This window comes from Salvelinus fontinalis, unplaced genomic scaffold, assembly GCF_029448725.1.
Source record: "Salvelinus fontinalis isolate EN_2023a unplaced genomic scaffold, ASM2944872v1 scaffold_0923, whole genome shotgun sequence".
Taxonomy (NCBI): domain Eukaryota; kingdom Metazoa; phylum Chordata; class Actinopteri; order Salmoniformes; family Salmonidae; genus Salvelinus; species Salvelinus fontinalis.
The window spans coordinates 29977-42998 of NW_026601132.1; the positions used below are offsets into that span (position 1 = coordinate 29977).

Here is a 13022-nt window from a genome sequence, read left to right on the forward strand (position 1 = left end):
ACCTAAGTGGGCCAAGCCAGAGGTGGAGCGGGGTCTACGTCCCGCACCAGAGCCGTTACCGCGGTGAAATGCCCACCCAGACCCTCCCCTATAGGTTCAGGTTCTGCGGCCGGAGTACGCACCGTTGAGGGGGGGGGGGGGGGGGGGGGGTGTACTGTCACGCCATGACCTTGGTTCCTTTTTTATGTCTCTATTTTGGTTTGGTCAGGGCGTGAGTTGGGGTGGGCTTTCTATGTTTTGTTCTATGTTTTTTATTTCTAGTTGTTTGGCCTGGTGTGGTTCTCAATCAGAGGCAGCTGTCTATTGTTGTGACTCTGATTGAGAACCATACTTAGGTAACCTCATTCCCACCTGTGCTTGGTGGGTAGTTGTTTTCTGTTTGTGTATTGCACCTTGCAGAACTGTTCGTTTGTCGCTTTGTTAATTTTGTTCAAGTGTTCGTATTTATTAAAAGTATTATGAATACTTAACACGCTGCACCTTGGTCCTCTTCTCCTTCTCCCGATGACATTCGTTACAGCTATTCTCTTTTTGATAGTCCTTCCTGTTTTGACCCCTACCTGACTCTGGGCTACTTTCCCGTCTGCCTGTTCATCCTGCCTGCCCTTCGGTACCTTTTGGACTCTGAACTGGTTTTGACCTTTTTGCCTGTCCACGACCACTCTCTTGCCTTCCCCTATTGGATTGATAAATATTGTAAGACTCCAAATATCTGCCTCCTGTGTCTGCATCTGGGTCTCGCCTTGTGTCATGATAGAGGTCCATTATCAGCAAACATCACTCTTGTGTTCCAATGGCACATTGTGTTAGCTAATCCAACTTTATCATTTTAAAAGGCTAATTGATCATTAGAAAACCCTTTTGCAATTATGTTAGCACAGCTGAAAAGTGTTGTCCTGCTTAAAGTAGCAATGAAACTGGCCTTCGTTAGACTAGTTGAGTATCGGGAGCATGTGGGTTTGTGGGTTCGATTACAAATAACTTTCTTCTGAAACTTGTCAGTAATTTCTTGTTCTGAGAAAGGAAGGCTATTCCATGCGAATATTAGCCAAGAAACTGAAGATCTCGTAAAACGCTTTGTACTACTCCCTTCACAGAACAGCTCAAACTTTCTCTAACCAGAATAGAAAGAGGAGTGGGAGCCCCCAGTGCACAACTGAGCAAGAGGACAAGTACATTAGAGTGTCTAGTTTGAGAAACAGACACCTCACAAGTCCTCAACTGGCAGCCTCATTAAATAGTACCCGCCAAACACCAGTCTCAACGTCAACAGTGAATTTCCGCCTCTAGGATACTGGCCTTCTAGGCAGAGTTCCTCTGTCCAGTCTCAACGTCAACAGTGAATTTCCGACTCCAGGATGCTGGCCTTCTGGGCAGAGATGCAACTATATAGACAAATCTCAGACTGGCCAATAAAAAGAAAAGATGGGCAACATACCACAGACACTGGACAGAGGAACTCTGCCTAGAAGGCCAGCATCCCTGAGTCGCCTCTTCAATGTTGACGTTGAGACTGGACAGAGGAACTCTGCCTAGAAGGCCAGCATCCCAGAGTCGCCTCATCACTGTTGACGTTGAGACTGGACAGAGGAACTCTGCCTAGAAGGCCAGCATCCCAGAGTCGCCTCTTCACTGTTGACGTTGAGACTGAACAGAGGAACTCTGCCTAGAAGGCCAGCATCCCGGAGTCGCCTCTTCACTGTTGACGTTGAGACTGGACAGAGGAACTCTGCCTAGAAGGCCAGCATCCCGGAGCCGCCTCTTCACTGTTGATGTTGAGACTGGACAGAGGAACTATGCCTAGAAGGCCAGCATCACCGAGTCCCCTCTTCACTGTTGATGTTGAGACTGGACAGAGGAACTCTGCCTAGAAGGCCAGCATCCCAGAGTCCCCTCTTCACTGTTGATGTTGAGACTGCTGTTTTGCGGGTGGAAGCACCTTTGGCAGCACCTTTGGCAGCACCTTTGACAGCACCTTTGGCAGCACCTTTGGCAGCCATTACAGCTTTGAATCATTTTAATAAAGATTCTACCAACTTTGCACAACTCTTAGGGCAACATCTATCCATTGTTTTAGCTATGCATGAGTTCGGAAACGGAGATAAATATGTTTTGATGGCTTTCTTTCACTGAACTCATTCTCCATTGGCTACATTCTAATGTTGTGCTGATCAATTTCTATCTAAAGGTACACAGTATTTAAAGGGATTGCTTTAGTAGAAACGAATTGAAGAAAAACTCCCTGATCAAATTGCTATTCCACACAATGGGTGTGTTCTCTGAGATTGAATTGACATGTATCCAGAGCGTACAAGGTAGACATACCCTCAAATCTTGTTACGCACCTGCATAGAGTAAGTCTGAATAACAAGTACTGAGAAGGTCTTAAATCAAAAGGTGTAAAAAAGACATTTCCTTAGTCTGATCAGCCCCTTGGAGCACACTGACCCAATAGATTTCTCCATGACGTAACACACACCTGTGTGAAGGTAGGGCAGAGCTTTAGAGCACATTCAAACCAGACAAAATGATGCGTAAAAACTGTCCAATGAGAGCAAGTGCTGAGGGGGTGGGGTTTAGATTTGCTTTGCGTTGTCAAGGTTTCAAACCAAGCACAACTACAGATCCGTCAACCAATTGATGAACAGCGTTTATCACGTCTCTTCCCCTGTCACACCCAACCACATTCCACTCCACAGACTAACATAACCCCTGCTACAGAACATGTGTTGTGAGCATGTTTGGTTTGAAACTGGCCTTCGCCTCTTACGTTTGCATATCTGGTTCTGGCTGACTACGTTTCTCCATTAGGTAACACACACCTGTGCAAAGGCAGGGCTGAGCTTTAGGAGAGATTCAAAACCAGACAAAATGATGGTTAGCAACACAGCCAACTCTATGCTATCAGATGAGGAAGTGAGTTCGGGGAGGACCTAGATTTGCGTTGCGTTGTCCGTCAGAAAAGGTGCGGAGGAAACACACACCTGGGTGAAGGCTGGGTCAGAGGCAGATTTTTAGACCCACTGAAGAGACCAGAGTTATCGGAGGAACACGGCAGGTAGTCTACACTGAACACTGAAGAGACCAGGGTTGTCTGAAGAACACAACAGGTAGTCTACACTGAAGACTGAAGAGACCAGAGTTGTCTGAGGAACACGACAGGTAGTCTACACTGAAGACTGAAGAGACCAGGGTTGTCTGAGGAACACGACAGGTAGTCTACACTGAAGACTGAAGAGACCAGAGTTGTCTGAAGAACACGACAGGTAGTCTACACTGAAGACTGAAGAGACCAGAGTTGTCTGAGGAACACGGCAGGTAGTCTACACTGAACACTGAAGAGACCAGGGTTGTCTGAGGAACACGACAGGTAGTCTACACTGAAGACTGAAGAGACCAGAGTTGTCTGAAGAACACGACAGGTAGTCTACACTGAAGACTGAAGAGACCAGAGTTGTCTGAGGAACACAACAGGTAGTCTACACTGAGACTGAAGAGACCAGAGCTGTCTGATGAACACGACAGGTAGTCTACACTGAAGACTGAAGAGACCAGAGTTGTCTGAGGAACACAACAGAAAAATGTTTTATCTACAATTGTTAAATGTTAAGTTAAATTAATGGTAATATTATTTCTGACTATGTTTGCAGCCTCCTAGCCTGTGTGAAACATGAGAAATAGAAACCATATTTTTTGAATAATCTTAAACTGTTAAATGTTATGATAAAAATACGTTAAAATTATTGTAAAAGGCCTCCCGGGTGGCGCAGTGGTCTAGGGCACTGCATCGCAGTGCTAACTGCGCCACCAGAGTCTCTGGGTTCGTGCCCAGGCTCTGTCGCAGCCGGCCGCGACCGGGAGGTCCGTGGGGCGACGCACAATTGGCATAGTGTCGTCCGGGTTAGGGAGGGTTTGGCCGGTAGGGATATCCTTGTCTCATCGTGCTCCAGCGACTCCTGTGGCGGGCCGGGCGCAGTGCGCGCTAACCAAGGGGGCCAGGTGCACGGTGTTTCCTCCGACACATTGGTGCGGCTGGCTTCCGGGTTGAAGGCGAGCTGTGTTAAGAAGCAGTGCGGCTTGGTTGGGTTGTGCTTCGGAGGACGCGTGGCTTTCAACCTTCGTCTCTCCCGAGGCTGTACGGGAGTTGTAGCGATGAGACAAGATAGTAATTACTAGCGATTGGATACCACGAAAATTGGGGATAAAATGGGATAAAAAATTAAATAAAATAAAAATAATAAATGAATAAATAATAATAATAATTGTAATATTAGTTTCTGACTGTTTTTCCTGACTGTTTTCCTCTCTCCAGCTGTGACACTTCATAAATAGAAGCAAGAACTTAAAAAATATAATCTACAGTTGTTCATTGTTAAATAAAATTCAGCTAAATGAGTTGTAATTAATTGTAATATTTTGATTTGATGACTGTTTTGCCATCTCCTATACTTTGAAAAGAGAAACAAACTAAACAGTCATTAATATTACTATTTATTTAACTTTATTTAACTTGTCATTAACAGTTTTATTTTTCAAGTGTTGCAATCTCTTTTTATTGTATACAATACAGTACTATGTGGTAGATTATTGTGATGTCATACTGACGTTAGTAGAACACAATGACTGTAATATGTGGTAGATTATTGTGATGTCATACTGACCTTAGTAGAACACACTGACTGTAATATGTGGTAGCTTATTGTGATGTCATACTGACCTTAGTAGAACACAATGACTGTAAAATGTGGTAGTTTATTGTGATGTCATACTGACCTTAGTGAAAAACACTGACTGTAATATGTGGTAGCTTATTGTGATGTCATACTGACCTTAGTAGAACACAATGACTGTAATATGTGGTAGCTTATTGTGATGTCATACTGACATTAGTAGAACACAATGACTGTAATATGTGGTAGTTTGTTGTGATGTCATACTGACCTTAGTAGAACACAATGACTGTAATGTGTGGTAGTTTATTGTGATGTCATACTGACCTTAGTAGAACACAATACTGTAATATGTGGTAGTTTATTGTGATGTCATACTGACCTTAGTGGAATACAATGACTGTAATATGTGGTAGTTTATTGTGATGTCATACTGACCTTAGTGAAACACACTGACTGTAATATGTGGTAGTTTTTTGTGATGTTTTACAGATCTTAGGTGAATGGACTGACTGTAAGTTACACCAGTTGGTTGAAAAAGCTTTAAATTAAGGTTAAAATCCAGGTCATGTGACATTATCAACCTAAACACAGGGCTCTACTCATGAGGCATTACAAGTAATATTCTTCAAGACTCATTGGCTGTTTAAATGGCTTAATAAAATGGTCCCTTCATCTCAATTTCCATCTAAAATGACATAACCAAATCTAACTGCCTGTAGATCAGGACCTGAGGCAAGGATATGCATATTCTTGACACTATTTGAAAGGAAACACTTTGAAGTTTGTGGAAATGTGAAATAAATGTAGGAGGATAAAATATAAAACAATAGATCTGGTAAAAGATAAAACAATAAAAAAAACATGCATTTAATTTTTGTTGCAAGATCTTTGAAATGCCAAAGAAAAGCCATACAATGAGATAGGAAGCTGATACACTGAAGAATGAGAGAGCTACATCATAATTAACATGAATTCTCCCAGGAGTCCCTCACGAGTATCAGGTTTCAGGTAAGACCCAAATCTAGACAGTGTCGAAGTAACAATGTTTATTACAACAACAGGGGCAGGCAAATGACAGGTCAAGGCAGGCAGGGGTCGGTAATCCAGAGTAGTGGGGCAAAGTTATTGGACGTCCGCCAGGCTCAGGGTCAGGGCGGGCAGAAAAGGTCAAAACTGGGAAAAACAGGAACAATAGTGAAGACAGGAGCAGGGAAAGAAACGCTGGTAGGTTTGATGAATAAAAACGAACTGGCAACAGACAAACAGAGAACACAGGTATAAATACACTGGGGATAATGGGGAAGATGGGCTACACCTGGAGGGGGGTGGAGACAATCACAAAGACAGGTGAAACAGATCAAGGTGTGACAATGAGTTTTCCCAAATGTACCCTTGTGGCTGAATAGGTCAATTGATCCATTTTCAAGTAAATAAACTACTATGTGCTGAATATTTTTATTTCACCTTTATTAAACCAGTTAGTTCAGTTGAGAACAAATTCTCATTTATAACTGTAAACCTGAGAAAAAATCCAAACACGAAGTGGGAATTCTGAGGTTGGTCAATTTTCACCCAAGACCCTATTAAATACACAGTGGGATGTGGATGAGTTTGCACTTCCTACGGCTTCCACTAGATGTCAACAGTCTGTAGAACCTTGTCTGATGCCTCTACTGTGAAGGGGGGCAGAATGAGAGGGGATTGAGTAAGGTCTATCATGACCCGACCATGCTCTGACCATGCGCGTTCACATGAGAGGGAGCTCTGTTCCATCGCACATCTGAAGTCAATGTAATTCTCCGGTTGGAACTTTACTGAAGATTTATGTTAAAAACATTCTGAAGATTGATTCAATACATCGTTTGACATGTTCCTACTGACTGTTACGGAACTTTTTGACATTTCGTCTGCTTTTAGTGAACGCGCTTCCTGACTTTGAATTTGTTTACCAAACACGATAACAAAAATAGCTATTTGGACAGAAATGATGGACATTACCGAACAAAACAAACATTTCTTGTGGAAGTGGGAGTCCTGGGAGTGCATTCCGACGAAGATCAGCAAAGGTAAGTGAAGATTTACAATGCTTTTTATGAGTTTTGTTGACTGGACAATTTGGCGGGTAACTGTATTGTCACGATCGACCATGGGAGAGAGAGAGGACCAAGGCGCAGCATGTAAAAAATACATCTTCTCTTTATTTAGGAGAAAACGAACGAAGCAAAACAACAAATAGATGACCGTGAAGCTATAACCGAACAAAATGCAAACATGCAACCTAGACACAGACACAGACCTAGACAATGACCCAACAAAAACCTGATGCATATGGCCGCCTAAAATATGGCTCCCAATCAGAGACAAATGAAAGACATCTGTCTCTAATTGAGAACCACTCAGGCAACCATAGACATACCTAGAACATTCACTCAACCATAGACATACCTAGAAACACTCACTCAACACAAACCCATACACTAAACCCAACACCCCCTTTTCCATATAACCACCCAAAACGAGACAAAACACAAACATTCCCCATGTCACACCCTGACCTAACTAAAATAATAAAGAAAACAAAGAATACTAAGGCCAGGGCGTGACATGTATGGCTTCCTTTTGTGGCTGAACCCTGTTCTCAGATTATTGAATATTGTGCTTTTGCCATAAAGCTTTTTGAAATCTGACACAGCGGTTGCATTAAGAACAAGTTTATCTTTAATTCTATGTAAAACATGTATCTTTCATCAAAGTTTAAAGTAAAGTATTTATGTTGTTTGACGTGGCTCTCTGCAATTTCTCAGGTTATTTTGGAGGCATTTCTGAACATGGCGCCAATGTAAACTGAGGTTTTTGGATATAAATATGAACTTTATCGAACAAAAAATATATATATTGTGTATCAAGAAGTCCTATGAGTGTCATCTGATGAAGATCAGCAAAGGTTAGTGATTAATTCTATCTCTATTTCTGCTTTTTGTGACTCCTGTCTTTGGCTGAATTTTTTTGTTGTTGCTGTGACCTAACATAATCGTTTGTGGTGCTTTCGCTGTAAAGCCTATTTGAAATCTGACACTTTGGTGGGATTAATAACAAGATTACCTTTAAAATGGTATAAGATACATGTATGTTTGAGGAATTGTAATTTTGAGATTTCTGTTGTTTGAATTTGGCGCCCTGCACTTTCACTGGCTGTTGTCATATCATCCCGTTAATGGGATTGCATCCATAAGAAGTTAAAGATGGCGAGGAAAGCACTTTTAAAGAATAACCAGGCATCCTTTACTGACGGGATGAGGTCAATATCCTTCCAGGATACCCGGGCCAGGTCGATGAGAAAGGCCTGCTCGCTGAAGTGTTTTAGGGAGTGTTTGACAGTGATGAGGGGTGGTCATTAGACCGCAGACCTATTACAGATGCAGGCAATGAGGCAGTGATCACTAAGACCCTGGTTGAAGATAGCAGAGGTGTATTTGGAGGGCAGGTTGGTTAGGATGATATCTATGAGGGTGCCCGTGTTTACGGATTTGGGGTCTGGTAGGTGCATTGATAATTTGTGTGAGATTGAGGGCCTCAAGCTTAGCTTGTAGGATGGCCGGGGTGTTAAGCATGTTCCAGTTTAGGTCACCTAACAGCACGAGCTCTGAAGATAGATGGGGAGCAATCAATTCACATATGGTGTCCAGGGCACAGCTTGGGGCTGAGGGGGGTCTATAGCAAGCGGCAACGGTGAGAGACTTGTTTCTGGAAAGGTGGGTTTTTAAAAGTAGAAGCTCAAATTGTTTGGGAACAGACCTGGATAGTAAGACAGAACTCTTCAGGCTATCTCTGCAGTTAATTGCAACTCTGCCCCGTTTGGTAGTTCTATCTTGACGGAAATTGTTATGGTTAGGAATGGAAATTTCTGGGTTTTTGGTGGTCTTCCTAAACCAGGATTCAGACATGGCTAGAACATCCGGGTTGGCAGAGTGTGCTAAAGCAATGAATAAAACAAACTTAGGGAGGAGGATTCTAATGTTAACATGCATGAAACCAAGGCTTTTACAGTTACAGAAGTCAGCAGATGAGAGCGCCTGGGTAATGGGAGTGGAGCCTGTCACTGCAGGGCCTGGATTAATCTCCATATCACCAGAGGAACAGAGGAGGAGTAGGATACGACTAAAGGCTTTAAGAACTGGTCGTCTAGTACGTTCAGAACAGAGAGTAAATTGAGCAGGTTTCTGGGCACGGCAGAGTAGATTCAAGGCATGATGTACAGACAAAGGTATGGTAGGATGTGAATACAGTGGAGGTAAACCTATGCATTGAGTGACGATGAGAGAGATACTGTCTCTAGAAACATTGTTTAAACCAGGTGAGGTCACCGCATGTGTGGGAGGTGGAACTAAAGGTTTAGGTAAGGCGTATTGAGCAGGGCTATAGGCTCTACAGGGAAATAAGGCAATAATCACTAACCAAAACAAGGATATTGACATTAGGGAGAGCCGAGTGATGCGTAGCCGAGTGATCATAGCGGTACAGTGCGTAGCTCGGCGGGCTGGAGACAAGGCGAGTCAGACAGCTAGCGGGCCGGGGCTAGCAAGCTAGCAGAAGGGCCTTAGAGGGATGTTGCGATGGAAGAAGTCTGTTGTTACATCGGCAGACTAATCGTGATGGATCAGCAGGGCTCCATGTGGTAAAATGGTCCAGGCCAATTGGCAAAATAGGTATAGTGGCCAAGGAATTTGCCCGATGGACCTCTTCAGCTAACAGTCCGATATGCTCTAGACAGCTAGCGGGCCGCAGGCAGGTTAGTAGATGGGCATTCAGGGGACGTCGCGACGTAAGAGACAGTTGAAAAAAACCCTCGTGCAGATTACATCGGTAGTCCAGTCGTGATTGAATCGGCGGGGCTCTGTGTCGGCAGTAAAAGGGGTCCAGGCCAATTGGCAAAAGAGGTCTTGTAGCCCAAGGAATATAACACTGCTTCAACTCTGCTTCATAAATATTAAACTATGGTCAGGCTGAACACCTGTGTCTCCATCATTCTGCAAACAAATGCAACTCCTTATTGGAGCAGGGTGAAGTTGTCCATAGATGATGATCTTGGGTCAGTTTTGCAAAGTCCCCTTCAGTGGTTGGGGTTAGGATTGGTGGAGGGACCAGCTGATCCTAGATCTGTACCTCGGGGAAAATTCACCCTCATTATACAGATCATTGACATGCAAAAGTAGAGGAATGACTGTGCAGTGTGAACATAACCATGTTCCCTTTGTCTTTATCTGGGATCGGTACATCCATTCTATGACTTTTGAATTAATGACATTAAGCCATTTATATAGCCATTGATTCTTGAACAATATTCTTTGTAATGCCTCATGACTAGAGACCTTTGTTTTGGTTAATCATGTCACATGACTTCGCTTTTAACCTTTCTTTAAAGGTTTTTCATCAAACTGTCCCCCTTTTTTAAAGTCAGATGGTCATGACAGATGTTCGGGCGAGCTGGGCGACATACTCTTAGTGTGTTCTACTAAGGTTTGTAAAACATAACAACAAACTACCACATTATATAGTATTGTACACAATAAAAATAGATTGAGAAGAGAAACAAACAAAACAGTCATTAATATTAATATTTATTTAACTTCATTTAACTTGTCATTAACAATATTATTTCTCAAGTGTCACTACGTCTAGGAGATGGAAAAACAGTCAGAAAAACTGTTAAAAATGTATATTACATCTAATGTAGCTTAATTTAATTAATAAATGAACAACGGTAGATTATACTTTTTAAGATCTTGCTTCTATTTCACAATTTTCACAGCAGGGGAGAGGAAAACAGTCAGACACTAATATTACAAATAATTTACTGTATTTTTAACATAACATATAACAGCTGTAGATTATTCCAAAAATATTCCATCTATTTCTCAAGTTTCAGACAGGCAAGGGGACGACAACATAGTCAGTAATAATATAACAATTAATTTAACTTAATATTTTAAAATTGTAGATAAAATGTTTTTAAAGTGATTATTTCCATTTCTCTGCAAAAATGTCTCATACTTTTAAATTCCCCCACAAAGAAAAGTGGCGGGGTGTCCGTTTTCTTGTTGTTTGAAACCCAGATTGCCCCTTTAATGCCCACAGAACTTCTATTCAACCCCATCCCATTCCATTCTCATTGGTTCACTGTTAATTCAATCGCTTGTCTTAGTCGAAATTAGAACTTAGTGATATACACTTTTTAGACTACCGTGCAGACCCAAACCATAATGTTCTGGCTCAGATCATTTCCTTTCCAGTACATTCCCAGAACCTACGGGGATTAGATTCTACCCAAGCCAGTGGAATTCAGCTTGGCTTGGTTCAGATTATTGGTGTCAGTTGACAATCAAATGTAAATCAAAATTAGACGTTGAACTGATGTCTTTGAACAGTGTGACCTCAGCATCAGGGTCCCGTGACACAGGGCAGTTTCCCAGACCTGTGGAGGTAGAGGAGGGGCTGAACAAACCCACTGACAACTGTGATAAAGAAACAAATGGAACTTCCCTTAAAATACTCCACTGGTTCAATAAAATGGTAACTGACTAGGAGAAGAACCAGTGGGACGTAGTTGACAATCATAGACACCGTGATCATTGAAATGATCCTGAAGGCCCTCAGCTTCATGTTGTTCATCCCTTCCCCCTCTCTCTCTCCTTCCCCCGGACCGGGACGTTTCAGAGCCCAGAGAACAGCCAGGCAGCATAACAACATCACGGAAAGAGTAAACAGGTTAAAAATCAAACAAAAGAACCATGCAGATTCGTAATTACTAAGCATATTTACAAAGCAGGAGCCAAGCAAAATCAGCCAGACAACACCACAACACCCCACCCTGTATCTCAGGGGTTTGTACTTCAGGAAGGTTACAGGGTGGACCACCGCCAGGTAGCGCTCCACACAGATACAACACTGGAACAGAGGACGACCAAAGAGGTTGAAACCTTCAAAGAATGTACCAACGCTCCAAAAAGCACCATTATCTTGGATGTTATAATGAACAATAAGCATCAGATTGGACAGAATGTAGAGAATCTCAGACACAGACAGGTTGAGAGAGAAGAAGTCTGAAGCCATCGTCCCTCCCGCTCCGGTCACTATCAGCCACACGACGTAGACATTGGTGGGGAGACCCAGGATGAGGTTGATGGAGTCAGCAGCAGTGTACAGTACATACTGGACATACTGGAAAGAAAGAAGGGTTACACTATAATAACATTCATTAGTAAGACATTTATAAGACATTTACAAACAGTTTGCTAATTAATCATTATTCACACACATTTCAATTCCTTATCAATGGTTTGTCACTGGATGATATTATACATTTTTACCTGAAGGTTTTCATTGAAGGAGAAGAGGAGAGTAGAGTTGCTGTCTACAGAGGTGTTCATGTCTTCTCAGTCGTTGGAGTCTGTGCATTTAGGAGACAAAACATTCCTATTTTGACTCCTTTAATAATCGGTTTAAGTGAACTTGTCCAAATACAATATGAAGAAAAATATTCTCTTCAGTTCAGACTACCTGTTGTGTTCCTCAGACAACTCTGGTCTCTTCAGTGTTCAGTGTAGACTACCTGTCGTGTTCCTCAGACAACCCTGGTCTCTTCAGTGGTCAGTGTAGACTACCTGTCGTGTTCCTCAGACAACTCTGGTCTCTTCAGTGGTCAGTGTAGACTACCTGTTGTGTTCCTCAGACAACCCTGGTATCTTCAGTGGTCAGTGTAGACTACCTGTCGTGTTCCTCAGACAACTCTGGTCTCTTCAGTGGTCAGTGTAGACTACCTGTCGTGTTCCTCAGACAACTCTGGTCTCTTCAGTGGGTCTAAAGCTCTGCCTCTGACCGAGCCTTCACACAGGTGTGTGTTTCCTCCCCACCTTTTCTGACGGACAATTTAACACACATCTAGGTCCTCCCTCAACGCATCATCTCATTGGATAGCATTGAGTTGTCTGCGTTGTCAGGCATCATTTTGTCTGGTTTGAATGTACGTCTAAAGCTCGGCCCTCTGACAGGTGTGTGCAACATAATGGACAAATGTATTCAGCCAGAACCAGAGATGCAAACATAGGAGGTGGAGAGAAGGTTTCAAACACAACACAAACACAACACATGTTCCCTAGTAGTGGTTAGTCCGTGGAGTGGGTTGGGGTTAGGTTAGTCTGTGGAGTGGGGTTGGGGTTGGGGTTAGGTTAGTCTGTGGAGTGGGGTTGGGGTTAGGTTAGTCTGTGGAGTGGGGTTGGGGTTGGGGTTAGGTTAGTCTGTGGAGTGGGGTTGGGGTTAGGTTAGTCTGTGGAGTGGGGTTTGGGTTGGGGT

At 42.9% G+C, this 13022-nt stretch overlaps 1 protein-coding gene across 1 annotated transcript; it reads right to left on the bottom strand.

The window, feature by feature from the left end:
- Positions 1-11111: 11111 nt before the first annotated feature.
- LOC129847670 (P2Y purinoceptor 4-like) lies at positions 11112-12100 on the bottom strand. Its single transcript, XM_055915413.1, has 2 exons — positions 12041-12100; positions 11112-11891 (listed from the first exon to the last, which is right to left on the bottom strand). The coding sequence occupies exons 1-2, from the start codon at positions 12098-12100 to the stop codon at positions 11112-11114; spliced, it is 840 nt and encodes a 279-aa protein (XP_055771388.1).
- Positions 12101-13022: the final 922 nt, after the last annotated feature.